At 41.6% G+C, this 17,160-nt stretch overlaps 1 protein-coding gene across 7 annotated transcripts in view; it reads right to left on the minus strand.

Moving 5' to 3' along the window:
- The window catches only part of RASSF4 (Ras association domain family member 4), a 150,834-nt gene that overhangs the window by 86,428 nt on the left and 47,246 nt on the right, over window positions 1-17,160 (minus strand). For 6 of the 7 annotated variants that reach the window (XM_029609609.1, XM_029609610.1, XM_029609605.1 and 3 more), the window contains exon 2: window positions 1,271-1,366. In XM_029609609.1, coding sequence (XP_029465469.1) covers window positions 1,271-1,329 — 59 coding nt within the window. In that variant the 5' untranslated portion in view covers window positions 1,330-1,366. Of the gene's footprint in view, window positions 1-1,270; window positions 1,367-4,603; window positions 4,623-17,160 lie in introns of those variants that run through there. The other variant, XM_029609607.1, reaches the window with a different exon arrangement.

Here is a 17,160-nt window from a genome sequence, read left to right on the forward strand (position 1 = left end):
AATGTGTTAGCCACTATGACGCCTAGATCTCTTTCCTGGGTGGTAGCACCTAATATGGAACCTAACATTGTGTAACTATAGCATGGGTTATTTTTATTTTGAATTTTTTATATAACCGACATTCCTGTAAAGAATACATATCACCTTGAACTTATCACCTTGAACTTATCCACATTAAATTTCATCTGATGAGCTTGTATATGATGGATGACTAATGCAAAAGGGTTGTTTGGAGAAGGAAAATAAAAGATTGACAAGTTTTTCCAGAGTAAGGGAAGTTTAAATTGTATTTCTTTTGATGCTGCTGCTTATCTCTGCTGTCAATCCTGTGACTCATCCTTTTTTATGATTTTTATTGCGAATTGACTGCTGGTACTTCTCACCTGCTGGTGACTGAAGGATGTAATTCAGATACCAGCAGCCAAAAGAGGAAGCGGCCCGAAATGTTGCAAGGCTGTAAGCTTCATCCTCTTTCAGAACAAGGAAGGCGAGTGAGGGGGATTGGGCCATCGGGGGGGGGGGGGTTGCGGATAAGAAATAATGTGTCGTCCCACCTGCCACCAAGACTGTAAAGGGCAAGCGAGCAAAAGGGCCTCCATGTGCTTTTAAAAATGTTTTAATTAGGAAAAGGAGAGTGGGAGGAGTCATTGCCACTAGCAGCCTCAATTTTGGGGCAGGGCCATGGCCCCTGTGACCCACCCCGTTCCAATGCCTATTAGCCGTGGGACCAAGGGACAACAAGGAAGATGCCCATGGGATGGGAAGAAAATCCATGGGTCAGAGGCAAAGACAATAAGCAAGAGGATGAGATGTAGCAAGAGGGAGGAAAGGGAGGGACAGTGCTGGTATTGATTTGAGCAAGTAAGAGCATTATTTTCCTACCACTTTTTACTTCACTAAGTGAAGTGGCTGTTTCTCTCATGGATAGCTGTGTTTTTTCCATTATTTGTGGCTATTTCTCCCATAGAAAGGTGTATATATCATTCTCTAGAGTTGGCCAATGGGAAAAGTCACATATACTGTAGCTGCCAGGCAAGATTGTTGATGTCGTTTATGGAGAGTTTCTCTACGTTTTGATATGCTTTGTATTAATTAGTTAATTAAATAAAATTTATCTTTTTTCCTTTTATTTGCTTTTAACATTTAAATGAGATATGCACCAGACAACCCAAATAATGATGGTTTGTTTTCACTATACACACACACACACACACACACACACACACACACACACACACACACACACACACACACACACAGCTATACTTACTTCAGAATACATTTGCTGCTGCTGACCTTTACATAAGGGTTTGGCTGCTTTTCTTCCATCCTCTCTCTGCACTCACAAGGGATGAAGGACAGCTCCCTGCAAACCAAAACATACCTTCGTAAACTGATTCATCTCAAAAAGACTGCCAGTTTCACCAATATATGTAGAAAACTACAAAATAAAAATTAACAGGTGAATTTTAAAAGCCCTACGCGTGCCAAAGCCGGGAATTATGAACGTGTATTGGCCTGGTATGTGCCGCAGGGATTTTAAGAGGCACCTGGGTACATGCATATCTCCTGGTACGTGCGTAAATTTTTTTTCCATAAAAGGGGTTGGGCATGGACGAGACATGGGCATTCCAGGAAATATGAATGAAAGCAGCACATAAGTATTTAAGCACACCAGCGTGCGCCAGGGTCCCTATCTGCATAACTTTACTTCTGCTATGGATGGCGTGTAAGTCATTAAACAAAACAAAACAAAAAAACTAGGCTAGTCAGCGGGGTTTTAAGGGTTGGGTCTAACCGGGGAAACAGATAATTGCGTTGACACGTGTATCTATTAAAATCCCCCCACTTACGTGATTGAGGTGGCAATACGGAAAACCTTCTTCTTGCAGTCACCAACACCATCCATATAGGCATGGACCAAGGAACCTCATACTTACTTGCTATACTAGATATTTCTGCTGCATTCGACACTGTCAACCACCAAATACTCCTATCCCGGCTATCAGAAATCGGCTTATCTGGCACTGTTCTATCATGGTTTACCTCATATCTCACCCATAGAGAATACCTTGTCAACATTGACAACTCCGAGTCCCCACGCATACCCCTCCTCCAGGGTGTCCCCCAAGGATCCTCCTTATCCTCCACCCTTTTTAACATATATCTCCTCCCCCTCTGCTATCTCCTTTCCAACCTTGGTCTTAATTTTTTCATGTATGCCGATGATGTCCAGATCCTCATCCCCTTGCAAAAAACCCTCCAAGAAACCCTGAATTTCTGGGAATCCTGTCTTGCCTCCATTAACTCTCTATTAGACAGCCTCCAACTCGCCCTTAACACAGCAAAAACTGAAATCATCCTCATCTCCAACAAACCTGAGTTTACCTCACAGGTTACTACTAAAACACCCCCCACAACCCACCCCCTCCTGCCAACTGTAAGAAACCTAGGTGTTATATTAGATAAACACCTTAATTTCCAACCACACATCAAATCCCTTCTAAAAGCCGGCTTCTACAAACTCCACATCATCAAAAAACTCAAACCCCTTCTCCACCCTCCAGATTTTCGCCTGGTCTTGCAGTCCACAATCCTATCAAAAGTGGACTACTGCAATTCACTCCTCCTAGGCCTGCCCTACTCCACAATTAAACCCCTACAAATCATGCAGAACTCCATGGCACAAATCATCACTGACACTTGTAAAAGAGAACACATCTCACCCATTTTAAAAGAACTGCACTGGCTCCCCATCCCATTCCGAATAAAATACAAAACCCTCACAATTCTCCATAATGTGCTCCACAAAAACGACCAAGAATGGCTCAAGGAAACACCACGTTTCCGTACATCCAATCGTCCCTCCAGAGCCTCCACGGCTGGCACCCTACACATCCCACCCCTCAAAATAGCACACCACTCCACCACTAGAGAGAGAGCCTTTACCATAGCCGGCCCCTCCCTCTGGAATTCTCTACCCACGTCCCTACGCCTTGAACCATCCTTACCCAACTTCAAAAAAGGCATCAAACCTGGCTCTTCCTACAAGCTTACCCTGACCCCAACCAGACCTAATCCCCCTACCACTGACACATCCCCGCCCCCCCCTCCCACTTATCCCGTTGATGCCTCGTATGGAATTGCTGACTCTGTAAATTTGTTTAATGTTGCATTGTATGGAATTGCTGACTCTGTAAATTGTTAATGTTTATACCCAATTATTTAACACAGTTCCTCTTAATTTCTCTCTCTCCTAGCTCTTCACTACCTTTCTCCTTCCTGCATCTTCTGCACTTACTGTCACCTGGCCCCCATCCTCTCCTCATTACATTCCTGCTCCACCTCCCCCCTCCCTGTTTTTTGTAATTTCTCCTTCTCGCTTTCCAAAGTTGATTGTGAACCGGCATGATATGTCCTATGAATGTCGGTATATTTTAAAAGCATTTAAATAAATAAAAATAATAAATAAATGTACACGTCAATGTAAAATTGTACGCAAATGTACATGTGTATAGCCGATTATATGCCAGGCATGCATATATGCACGAATGTTATAAAATCGCTGCGTCTATGAGCACGAGCAGGGAAATGTGCATACGTGCTCCTGCGCGCAGATCTTAAAATTCACCTTTAAGCATTTCAAGAAATGGAGAGTTCTAGTAGCTGCAATGAATCGGGTGAAATCTGGAATCCTTGCAGGTTGTGCTACCTTTTATAAGACCAATTAGAAAGCTGTTGTAGCAAATGAACTTTTGGGACCTCAAGTCGGTCACATCTGAGGGAAGGACCGTAGAGTTTCAAGAGCCCATGCTCCATAACAAACATTTTTTTGGTTCAATAAAGAGCAGTATAGCTTAAGCTTGCAAAGATGCCAACAATTCAAGAAAACTAAATTTGCTCAAACCAGATTTTCATGTACATTTGAAAATGTGAATGCATGCATGCTGTTTACTTCCCTGACTTAACACATTCCTGTGACGTCCTTTTTTTTAACCTGGCTGAAGGCATGCCTGCTGAAAAAAAAGCCCTGTGAACTTTTAGCCATTTTAAGGATAATTTTCAGCTAAGCCACTCTACCTGGGTAAATGCCTAATTTTCTATCTAGGTAAATGCCTTTGAAAATTGTCTTCGTAATACATTATTAGGTTCACCATAATATGCATGAGCCTCATCTATTTTGCAACACGCAGTCGCTCTCCTCATGTTATCACCATCTGGATCTGGCTGAAGAAAACTCCTGCCAGGAAATCAGCTTTAACAAAGGGCAAGAAAGCAAACAAATATCTTCATGCTGCAGTCACTGTATTGCCTCATTCAAACCCGTTCAAACCCACTTATGAACCCCTATGCCATAGGATTCATGCGTGAAAAGGAAATGAGGACAAGACATTTTAATATTATGATTATGTTTATTTTCTTCTTGATGAATCACCACTTACTACACGTTTGTATGACGGAGCGATGTAGATTTTAAAAATGTTTATACAAAGAGGTTTTATTTATTTATATAAATATATTTATGATTACCACATGGAAATTATTCTACGTAGGCCAGGGAAGACTCCTGTGTGTAAAGGGAAAAATCATCCATCATACTCACTATGCTTTGCCTTGCCTTCATTCCTTGTCACCACTGCTGTACATAAAGGAGGAGCTTTCCTTTTCACAAACATCACCACTGCGTACAATAAGATGTCACTCTCCACCTTACCATGGCCCAACACCAGTCAATGAACAATACAGAGCAAAATATCCTATCTGGAGGGAGGAGTTAGGATTCGGAGGACAGTGTTTTCCAGTTGATATCTTGATCTAGAAAGAAAAGGATGCCGGCTCATGTAGTGTGGAGAATGCAAATGTGAAATGCAAGTGCATGAGAGGGAATAAAGTGGTGAAAGAAAAGTTAAGCTGAAATAAGATTTTTGCCTGTTGTAGCATAGATTCTATTTATTAGGATATGCAAAAGCATTTTTACACGAGAACCTTAATCCAGAACAATAAAAATTAGCACTGGCCTTCAGACATAAACAGTCTGCATTAGAAAATTAACCCAGTATTTAAAATGAAGGGAAGGTTGTTAATATGTTGAATTGATGCCGACAGTGTGAAAGGTGCTTCTTTCCTCAAGTTAGCTTTCCTATTTTTGTCCCAAGTGTAAAAACCGTTGAAATACCATTTCAGAATTAGACTGGTCCCATAGCTAAGGCTGTAGAGCTGCACCCTGCAGCCCAGGAAACGAGGCTCATATCCTCAGTCTATTGGAGGCAGTCAGGCCTGGATGTGCCACGGAGCTGGCCGCTGTGTCAGCAGGAGAGAAGAGAGATTTCTACTGAAAGCTTGGCGGGGAGTGTGATTTGTATTCAGGGCTAAGGACTGGGGGTAATGTTTTCAGATGGGGAAGTCAGAGGGGTCACGAGAGGATGGTTTCCTCCACTTCTGTCCCACATCAATGGGGAGGAAGGGAGGATTTAAGGGGTGGGGAGCTGTTGAACCTTTCCACCACCACAACGTCAGCCTTTGCATTGGAGGGAGGGGGCACAGGAGGATCTCAGCTTTTTGGATTTTGTTTTTAAAAAAAGACTTAGTTAGTGCTGATTTTTAGTGTTAATCTGCTAAATTTGACCAGGCAACCCCAGCCCCAAATAGGATACATTGTAATTGGTCAAAGAATAGCCAGACTTATTGATGATGATTTTACATGTTACGAGCGAGACCTCTGTCGGCCGTCACGCTCCGAGGCACGGAGGCGCGGTCATCTCTAAACAGGGTTGTGAGCCCTTGGGCCACGGCTTGACCCAGGGAGGAGCCCCAAGCCAGACAATGGGAGGTGAGCTGGTGCGAGCATGGTTACATGGCAAGACATGGCAGACACAAGGACTGGGCACAAGGTCTGACCCTCAACCGGGCCTGCACACCCTGGACAACCAACAATGCAATGTTGATTGATGAACGGTCCTCCGACTGTTCCAAGCCCTTTTGGACCTGCCGTTTGGGTACGGCAAGGGGTGGCAGGCCGGAACAAGGACGAGGGCAGACAGAGTCCTTGGAACATAGAAGACTTGAGACTATGACTGATGCGAAGACATCGCAGACGAGGGACTGATGCGAAGACATCACTGACAAGGGTTGATGCGATGGCATCACTGACAAGGGTTGATGCGACGGCATCACGGACGAAGACATCACAGGCAAGGGCTTGATGCAGCGGCATCCCAAACAAGACAAGGAACTTGGAGAGTAGACATTGGCACTGTCTCTCAGGGTGCCCTACACAACCCACTTTCACAGGCGCACCCAATGGGCTGGTCGCGTACCACCCTGTCCCACTGCGCGCTCTACACATCCCGAAGAGGCTGGTCACGGACCACGCTGGGAGCAGAACAAGCGCAGGGAGGAATCCAACCGAGGCAGAACTTCGACAACAGAGCCAGATGTCATCCTGAGCTCCACAAAGGCTGGCAGGTCATGAAGCTCAGGAGTGCAGGGACCGGAGTCCCCTGCCGGCATCTCCCAAGACGAAGAAGCGTCACCTGGAGATCCTACGGCCGGCAGGACAGAAGGCTCAAGAGCACAGGGACAAGACAATTTGAAAGGCTTATTGCATTACGGGATTGATTAGCGCCTATTCTACCCGCGTCCGACTGCAGGTTAACAGAGCGTTCGGCTCAGTGCACCGTCTTGCATCGGCCCCTTAAGGAGCTGGGCACAACTGTTTCACTCGGTCCTCATTAAGATCCAGACACACAAGGAATCCTGGGTGAAGGGAGGAGCCCTTCACCAGAATATAAGAACTCTGGGCCTAGAAGGGTTAGATAAGCCCTAGGGAGTTGTGATATTAAGTAGGATGAAAAATAAAAGAAATAAAAGTAAAAAAAATTTTTTTAAAAATTGACAGTTGGACCCCATCACGAAAACAGACGCCGAGTTTATCGGTGTCTGTTTCCCTTACTGGCGGACAGCCATGAAAACAGACACCGATAAACCCGGTTTCGGTTTTTGTGACTACCATTCGCCACTAAGGAAAAATCGACGCCGAGTCTATCGGCGTTGGTTTTCATGACAGCCTCCTTGCTAACACGACCCCCTAATTTTAATATTGCATGGCGCCCCCCCCCTTGGGGGCGCCAGGGGCACATTAAGAGAGTGGGCGCTGACTGTTCGGCGCCCGCTTTCTACGCGATCTTATTGCATCGGCTCCTAAGGTAGTTTCCTGTAGTCTCTCTCACAGACCCGTATCCTAGGGACTACTAATAAATTCTGGCTTGATGATCACAAAGCAGGGCAGAAATTTGCTTTTTCAGCAGATTTGCTAGATTACAAGAATTTTCAGAAAATAGAAATTTGTGAACTGTAACAATTATCTTAAATTATCTTAAATTGAGTTCTCCAAGTAATATGATCTCTTAGCTTAAGACCAGTAAGCATCTGTGTAGCTGCATTTTGTAACAATTGTAATATCTGAAGCTGGTTCTTTGGTAAGCCTATATATAGGCTATTAAAATAATCCAATTGCCCTGTCACTAGAGATTATAACACTGTTCTAAAATCTTCTATTGGGATTCATCGTTTTAATGGTTTTAACATTTTTAACTAAAAAAAAACAAAACATAAAACCCCCCATTACTTTAGCCACACGTTTAATCTACTCTTTAAAACTTAAATTAGAATCTAACATGACAGCTAAGTTTTGTGCTTCATATTTGATAAGTATAGTCACACCTGCAAATTCAAAATTTACTAGGCTTTCTCGAACTCTTTCCAGTCCATAAGAGCACTCATTCTTAGTCAGCCAGCCGTCAAGCACACAGAAGCATTTTTCAAGGTATTGCAGTAGTAAATTGCCATCAAGACAACAAAGAAGAAAAAACTGAATGTTACCGGCAGACTGAAAATATGCAACTCCAAAGGAAGCCAGCAATGTGCCTAAAGGTCGAATATAAATATTAAATAATACAAAGATCAGTGCAGAGCCTTGTGGGACACTGATGAAAGTGCTCTCCACAACAAATAGTTATCTCCTATATAGCTTCGTTTACTACCCTTCAAAAATGATGTAAATCACTTACGTACAGTTCCCCTTATACTGCAGAGACACAGACATTTAATATTTCAAACTGACAGTGTCAAAGGCTGCTTCTATGTCCAATTGAACTAATAAACCAGATTCCTCTTGATCCGGCTTCCAATATAAGGAATCCAAACCCTTTTAAAGAAACAACAATGCATAATGAGGAAATGAGAAAGAACTCAAAGGAAAGAGAACCCAAAGAAGCAGCGATAGGGCAACTCCAAAGACAACAAGCAGTTAACACATGAGCTCCTTAAAACACATTCAAGCATCCAGCTTCTAGTTAGAGGTCTGCATTTGATGTTGCAGTGCGACGTAATTATAGAAAAGGATTATGAGGAATACTTCTGTTATACATGTTCAATTCAGATTTGTTTCATTAATGATTCTACTATCCAAAATATAGTCTCATCTGACAGTCGACATGGAAATTTAGGATATTACTTTAACTACATCAGGAATGACTGTGTGGTGCAGTCCATTTGTACTGATTAATATTTGCTGGAAGAAAAGAACCTGGGAATGATCTATAGGATATACGACCAAGAGTTTTTAAACGCCCAGGATAAATACACCTAAATTGACCACAGGCCCTATATATTATAGTGATCTTAAGAGTAACTTGCTTGGGAAATCTGAATTTTAACAGTTGCACCAAATGTAGTGTACAAGAGTAATATCAAATAATTAAAAGGTCTGCCTCAAAGGTTTTTTTCCCATAATCACAGAATGCGAGAAGAGCCTTAGTCAATTGGACCCTAAAGAGTAATAATACTTAACATTTTATAGCACTACTGGATTTACACAGTACAATTGTAATAAATATTCAGGCAAATAATAAGTTCTTTCCCTAAAGAGCTTAATCTAAGTGGGTACCTGAGGCAACAGGAGATAAAGTAATTCACCCAGAGTCAGAAGGAGTATTAGTGGCAGAAGTGGGGCTTGAACGCTGGCTTCCATGATTCTCAGCTCATTGCACTAACCACTAGCTACCCCACTACATGCAGCAAAATGAGAACTGGCTGGAAGAGATTCTCCAGTATATCTCCCGAATTCTAGCTAGCCTTACCACTGAGTGTGAGAATCAACAACAAGGTGAGAATCACTGTGTTTAAACTCTTACAGGTTGATGCAATACTGAAACGCTAAAAAAGTGCGTCCAAACTAGACAACATTTTTTTTTTTTAACACGCACACAATCATCTCTCCTGGGCACTCAATGCAATAGGCAAATGATCTGCCAAGCTAAAAAGGAAGCACTAGGGATAAATTGTGCATCCCTAGTATGTCCACAGCATTGCCTGCCCAGGAGACGTGGCTGTGTGTGGGTTAGGAAAACGGACTCTCAATTTACGAACATCCATTTTCCTAACCCGTGGCTGTGCTGTTAGGAAAACAGATGATAGTAAAATTGAGCATCCATTTTCCTAACCTGACCACTGGCAAAACTTTTTTTCCCACATTGTTGCTTTCTGTGGTTCCTCCACAATATTAATGTAAGCCAGAAGCTTAAGATATTGCTCTTGCTTTGACTAGCAAATGGTGACATGTGAATTACTTGGCAGGACCTTGGTTGGTTAGACAGAGATAGACCAATGCAAATGCTTTCCTTTGAAGCCTGCAGAAGTCCTTCACACCTATGCAGAGGTTAAATTACCCTCTGGCTCTTTTACAAAGGGGGAGCACTATGGCTGGAAGCAAGTGGTATGATTCCCCTGAACTGCAGTGACACCAAGTGGACCTGGCTACAATTGCTAGGATAAAATGGGTATTTCTGCAGAAGGAACATTTTGGAGTTGAATGGACCTAGGGCAGTTCTTGGAATCAGAACTTTGGGTGTAATCCCAGGCCAGAGCCAATGAGGAGCAGGGGATCGATTGCTAATGAACTTTTTTAAAATTAGGTATAAAAGAAAGGTTGTCTTTTGTATACTGTCAGACAGGCAGAGTGAGGAAAAGACAGACGGACATAGCAATGAGGTGCAGTTCTTACTATATCCACATTGTTGCTACCACAAAGGAAACTGCAGTTGCAGGTAGACTGGAGCGTTTCCTCATAGCCTTAGTCTGTAAAATAGTAATTATATAGCAGTACCGAGAAAGCAATGTGTGTTATTTTGTAGTGAGGGAAAAATGTGTAAAGTTTCAAGTATTTCCTGACCTTTTGTTTAATTTATAGCTAGAAGGACAGTATTTAAAATAGTATCTGCATACATTCAGTATCAGGCTGACTTAGTTGCAGGGAAATTCCGAGGATTTGTTATGATTTTATATAGAGCAGAGAGGGAATTTATATATTTTTTTGTGAGAACTTGGACTTCCAATCCTGAAGCAAGTGGATACAGCAGCTGAAATGAGCACAGGATTTCAAGCATCTGCATAGGCTTTATCAAGCACACAGTGGAGCAGCTTGCCTAAAGGACAGGAAACAGAAATTATATTATTATTCTGGCCAGAATTTAGGTGGGAGGTGGAAGTATTTTGCAAGTGAACTGAACTGAGATAGAGTAGTGCTAATGATTTTTCTTTTATATCTTGCAAGCTATTTCTCCTCACTTTTCCATGTTAATAAAATCTTTTTTATTATAATGCCATTTGTCTATTTGCTATTGAGTATAAGAATCCTAATGCACTGTGCAACTGTGCATACACTGATTTTATATGCAATACTTGCTGAAGCTATATAAGGTGGGTTTTATGTTATCACTTATTGTTCTATTTTCTTCTCCAGCCTCTCCTCCCCATCCTTGGGAGACCCTTTAGTCGTGTGTGCCCCTCCCACAATAGGGGAGAGGTTTACATTAAGTCGAAGGAACCACAGAAAAGCAGTATTTGCTGCTTTTCTGTAAACTTTTGGGGCTCCTCAGGACAACACCAGCTTCAGGGCTGGCTTAAGTTTTGAAGGTAAAAATGTGTGCGTCAGGCACACATTTATTTTTTACATAAGGGGGTACGAGCTAATAGCCTCATCAACATGGCATTTACATGTGATAAGTGCTATTAGCTATGTGCTGGTTTGGACGCACTAATCGCCTTATTGCATAAGGGGTTATGGATACGTGTCCAACTACAGGTTAACCTGTGCACTAACCTGTGTGCATGGTATTGCATTGGCCTGTTACATGGGCTTGAGATAGATCATTTACTAGGCAGAATCCATAAGTATGTTCCCAGTCAAACTTTGCATTCTCAGACAGACAGCATGTTGCAGATTCCTTCTTCAAAGAATGTTAGATTGCGAGTAACAATCTATTAGCCTGTCTTTTGTTCATTTCCATTTTTGTGGAACAAGCTACCGCTATATTTATGCCAGTTGAGAGACCTGCTGTCTTTTAGACATCAATTGAAATGTTTGCTCTTTGTTGAATAATTTGCATATTGTGGTTGACAGTCTTGACTTTTATGGTAGGGGATGGAGACGTCTGTACAGCTCAGACATCTCCATCCCCTACCATATTGAAACCATTTCATGGATGTTTACTAAGAGCCAAGGATGTGCTTGTGGGTTTGTGCTTAGGTGGGACTCTCTGGAAAGCATCCACAAGAGGGGCATGCCTGTTTTGGGGAGGCCAGGTGGTTTTATGGCTCTCTCGGAGTGTGATTATTGTACTGTATCCACATTGCTTGAATTATACTGATTTTTTTCTGGGTGCTTTGCAATGGGATGGGTAAGAAAATCAATCAATGGAATGACATGAAACAGATAAAGCATATAGTTGTACAGTGTATTCTAATCTGATCACTGTATGACCTTAACAAGTCATTTCACCTCTCAACATTCATCATGGTTTCCATACACGATACGTACCCAAGATGATACAGTGTGTCGTTCATCAATATTTTGTCCCTTATTTCTACACTTCACTTAGCTATGTTTTTGCAAAGCAGTTTGCGATAACATTCCCATTAAAGAAATCGTATGAAACAAAGTTCATCAGTTGCAGACGTTATGTCTGGATAGATTTAATGTTATTGATCAACACTATTGCTGTCAGTTCCAGGAAATAATTACATTGCTCCTGAGCTAATCTTTACAGAATGGCAGATCAAAAGCATCAGTGTTATTTAATGTGAAGAACATGATAATGAAGTGGGAGCTAGAGAAATATCTAGTACTATAGGTAAATCTGAGGATATTCAAATTTGAATACAATCATAGGCAGATACTGCTTATCGATCAAACTCAATATTACTTCATGAGTAAAAAGAAAGTCATCCATTTCTTGACAAACTAATAGCAAGAAATATAAAATACTTAGTTTTATTACCAAAATAGCAGGTTATTGAGACAGAGCATTAGTGCCTTTGGGGAGGACATTCAGATAATTATAAATAGTTTTATAGAGTTTTATGTTCTATATTGTTTTTACTAAATACTTAGCTGCTCGGTTCATGTTCCACTACCTGAGCTTTTATCGTTACTGTTTGCAAATCAACATCCTTCTTGAGTCAAATAAAATGAATGCCAACTGTAAATGAGCAAAACAGGAATCTTCCAGTCTCCCTGAAAGTGCAATGAATGGACACAAATATTGCAACCATTTCATAAAGTTCTTTACATTTTAAAGAATGTTTCTTGATGTTCTTTGCTTATATTTTATACATATTTTGAAGCAAACTATACCATGCTTAGTTCTGTACAGTGAACCTAACAAACTAATTCGTCGTTAAGATTCATTGGGGACAATTTTCAGTGTCCCTGTGTAGGCTGCAGGTCTGCAAACATATGCACCTCATTCAGTTGGCAGCTTAAAAAGCAAATTAAAATCACCCACTTTTATTTTGATTTCAAGTGGAGATACTACTGTTTAAAATTTCTGAAGGCTCATCTTCCTGGCTGGACACTCTAATACCTATCACTTCAAATAAACGTAGGTGGTGCTGTGCTAATCTTGATCAAAAAGCAACACTGGAATCCTAGTAAGAAACATAGCAATATCCCGGCAGAAAAAGACCAGCCGGCCCATCCTGTCTATCCAGTTATTCTTGTCCACACTGCCAAGGATATATCCCAGCTGGATCGACTGTAGGATATCACTACTTATCCAAGGCAGTCTGTCTTTCTCCATTGTACTCCACTCTTTTGGGTAGCTGAGCATGCTAGATACTCAATTTAGTTCACATTCAGCACCCTTCCTCTCCTATGTCTAACCACTAATGATTACCTGAGCATCCAGACTTTTATGTCTTTGGGGGTTTTTTTCCCCCCAGACAGTGATCCGTCACCACCAAGCTGCTGTGCAGACCCAGTCACATGAGGACTGCACAGCCTGACAAACAGAGCCAGCAACATTAGTGTCTGCCTTTCTGCCATTGTCCGTCTGCCAGACAAATCCAGCTGCTAATGAAGGGAACAATTTCTAATGAGATTTCCACACATAAACAGATGTTTACCTGTGGAGAATCTCTCTTTAAAAACTGCCTCAGGCCCTCAGAAGGGAACAAGCATACATGCTGCTGACAGTACACATTCTCTCCCCCTGTGGGGAAAATGGACAGAGCTGGGGTACAGCCACAGCAGACCCATGGAGGTGGGCACAGGGATTGCATCCTGAAATCCTCATGCCTGCTTCCTCCTGCTTGTTTCCCCATATACTTTACGCCCTGCAAAGAGCCTCCCGACTGCAACAGCCAGTTTAACTCCTCAGAGCCTCATGTTGACCCCTTCTTCTAGAACTGTGCTAATAGGTAATGTGCTATTTTGCATACTTTTACATTCTATGACCTCATTAACGTAGATTTTGCATAATACCAGCTAGTTTACGCATATTAACTGCTTGCGATCGAGACCAGTGTCCAACAGCTCCTGAATTTTGCAGAGTATACAGAGAAGCATCTACTGCATTATAGCTTATACAATAATTTGTAATTTAAACATCCTGAGGAACAAACAGATGTTCGTACAAGTAGCACAACAGATAACACTAAGATCACTTGTTAAAAGAACATTCTGTTTTTATAAACATCTTTCCAAGGTTGCAAGTTCCTTCCTATGGAAGTGAATTCTGTTGTAAGACGATTCTGCTACTGACAAGGGAGTTCTTAGCACAAGTTCTTGTTTCAGGATATACTAGACCGCTATATTGGTCTCATTTGTGGGTCAAGGATTGGCCTTATAATCACATCATTGAGGCAAAAGCATTGTTTTTTTAAATCCTAAAAACACATCTCTACAATATACTTCCCACAGACTCTTGTCATGTATGTTTGTCTTGACTAGACATGAACTGTCTCTTATATGCATCTGTACAATGCTATGTATGTCTAGCAGTGCTTTAAAAATGTGCAGTAATATATATAAACCCAGGTAAAGAGATCTGCTGAAAATTCCGACATGGTTATCCAGAGAAGACGCCATCTAAAGAATATACTGTAGAGTAGCACTACTCATGTGCAGTCTGCTCTGACTCAGTATGATGCTCTTGTAAGACATTTTGATCAGTTACCTGACACCAACAAAATTACCGTAAGTTTAATATATTTTCACTGAGATTTTTTTTTTTTCATTTTTGAGTACTATAAAGCAATTAGAAAACCTAGAAAATTGATCTGGTAAGTGATTTAAAACTGCATGATATCTCTTAATTGCCTGAAGCCTTGTGCGGACAAGAAACAAGGAGATTACGGTAATTGCAAACACAATTAAGTGTTCTGATACCAGATACAAACTTTTTTTTTTTTATATTAATTCTTTAAAGAAAAGTTTTTGCATCTGTAGAGATGAATAGAAAATCGTTTGTTTATATGTCCTGTTCTAAGACAGTAATGCCCTCAAAAATCAGCATTCAACTGGTATCTCCAGCTTTATTTGCCTCTATGATTTTGCATTTGGTTGGAGTCTGCAGCAAAGCTGTGACAGTCCATGGAAGGTGAAGGCAGCAGTGTTTGCACACATAGGGCCAGTGCTGTTTAATTGCTGCCGTTCTCAGACACACGACTGTGCCGTCCCTGAAAAACATGCCCTAATTTGCTTTTGTCTTCATTAGTTTTTCCTGTGAAAACCATATTTCCGGGTGTTGATTCCAAACAGCTCACGTGAAGGACAAATGTTGCCAAGCATGAATGCTGTAAAATAAATCCAAGTCAAATAAAGCAGAAGACTACATTTCTCAGAGAAAGGAAATGACTTTTTCCTATTTAACCCTTGACTTCTAGTTTATGTCAATACTTTTGTTACTGTATCTGTACTTGTCATGAGGGGTTTCCATTCTCTTAAGTTATTGGAATAATAAGGAAAATCTAATCTTATTTAAAACAGTTTGTGCTGAAATATTTTAAGCCATAAGGTGCTGCCACAACCATTAGATAAAAACATATAAGGTTAGATAATTGGGGGGGGGGGGGGGGGAGGATTATGATACAAACATTTTCTCGAAAAAAATGAACAAAATGTTGCACATTTTCTGACAAAAAATGAGGATGTGAAAATGCTGCCCTTAAGTGGACTGCATTACAAGCTCTTTAATAGAGAAAGTCATTTAAACAAGAAAGCTATGTTCTCTGTGATTTAGGTCTTGTGCCCGTCAGAGCTGTGTCCCCCTGGATCTGCTCCCTGACGCCCTCTACAGGTGGGTGAGAGGGTAGCAGGTTGTCTGGCAAGGCACAGAACACAATTTTTAACATAAAATGTTTTCTGTAGTTCAGGAGGCATATTTTATAAACTGTCTGCAAGTATTTAATCTTTGCTGAATTTTTGAGTCAGTGAGGTTGAACCTCTGCTTTGTACATTTGTACTCATTTGCCAGCTTTCCTTTTGCTGCATACGATGCTTCATGGAGTAAACGGTGAATGCTGTGAACCTGATATTAGTCTTACCAGGCAAGGAGAGGTAACTGGAGGCAAGGGAAAAATAGAAAATGCCTTCTTGTATTTTTCTGATCCAGCTTACTTAAAACTGGTTTTAAAGTGTACAGACCTGCAGGGTCTTTCCTCAAGGTCTGACAGACCAGTCCTAAATCCCTCCTCTGTACAATAAAAAAAAAAAAAAGAAAAAGGGGTAAGAGGAGAAGGAGATAGAGGGAGAAGATTATCTCCTTGCAGGCATCCAGAGCAGCAGCTTTTAGAAGAGGTAGTGCTGCCGGCCTTCTTAGCAGCCCCTTACGGGACTGGTCTTTGCCCATGGACAGGCCATGTTTTAAGTTGCCAACTGAGTTAAGGCCACTTCAGGTACAGGGTGGATGGGGAAAAAAAAATAGAGGGGAAAAGAGTATAGAATATAATTATATAAAAAGAGAAACTGGGTGGGGGGTGGGGGGGGTGTGACCAGGAGGTTTGGCCTCCCCAGACAGGACCCCCCCACCCCCCCCCCCCTCCCGAGTAGCAGCGCCCGGCATTTAATTTGTTTTTTTGCTTCACTTTGTTTTCAGGCTTTGGCTTTAAAGTTACGTTTCTTAGGGGGCATGGGAAGCGGCAAGGATTACGATATTCACAACAGATAGCACCATCTCCCGCTTTCTTCTTACCTTTCTTAGGTTTGCTTATGCTCCTCTTCCTTCCTCCATGTGCAACAAAGCCCAGATTTTCCTCCCTGTGGTGATTCAGATTGGCCAGACAGTGCTGATCGAGTCCTGGATTTACTCCACTGGGTACAGGGAATTGCAGCTGTGATTTGCCTATTGCAATATCTTTACAAAAAAAAAAAAAAAAAAAAGTAGACAAGTCCCTACATCCAATGTGAGGTAAATCCAAGACTGGATCAACCCTGTCGGGCAAATCTTGAGCCAGCTGGCGACCTTGTCATACACATCCGTGCGTAACTGCGCGCACACAATGCGTAAATGCTAACCCTTCCCTGACTCTGTCCCCGGAACACCTCGGCGGGTAAACGTACACAGGTACTGGCACTCAGCATATTTTTAAACGCAGTCAGGGTGAGTGGATTTCAAAGAGCCTATTTCTATGAGTAAAACTGCTAGTTAGTGCAATAATAAGATATCACCTACAACCTGTTGATGCTAGTTTTGCTACATATTCAAGTGGACTAACATGGCAAGCACACTGCTTTACTGTTAGTAAATAATGCTAGACGAACAGCACCACCTTGTGGACTTTTAGCATATGACATACATGTGAAATATGGCATTAGCCTTT

This window comes from Rhinatrema bivittatum, chromosome 7, assembly GCF_901001135.1.
Source record: "Rhinatrema bivittatum chromosome 7, aRhiBiv1.1, whole genome shotgun sequence".
NCBI lineage: Eukaryota > Metazoa > Chordata > Amphibia > Gymnophiona > Rhinatrematidae > Rhinatrema > Rhinatrema bivittatum.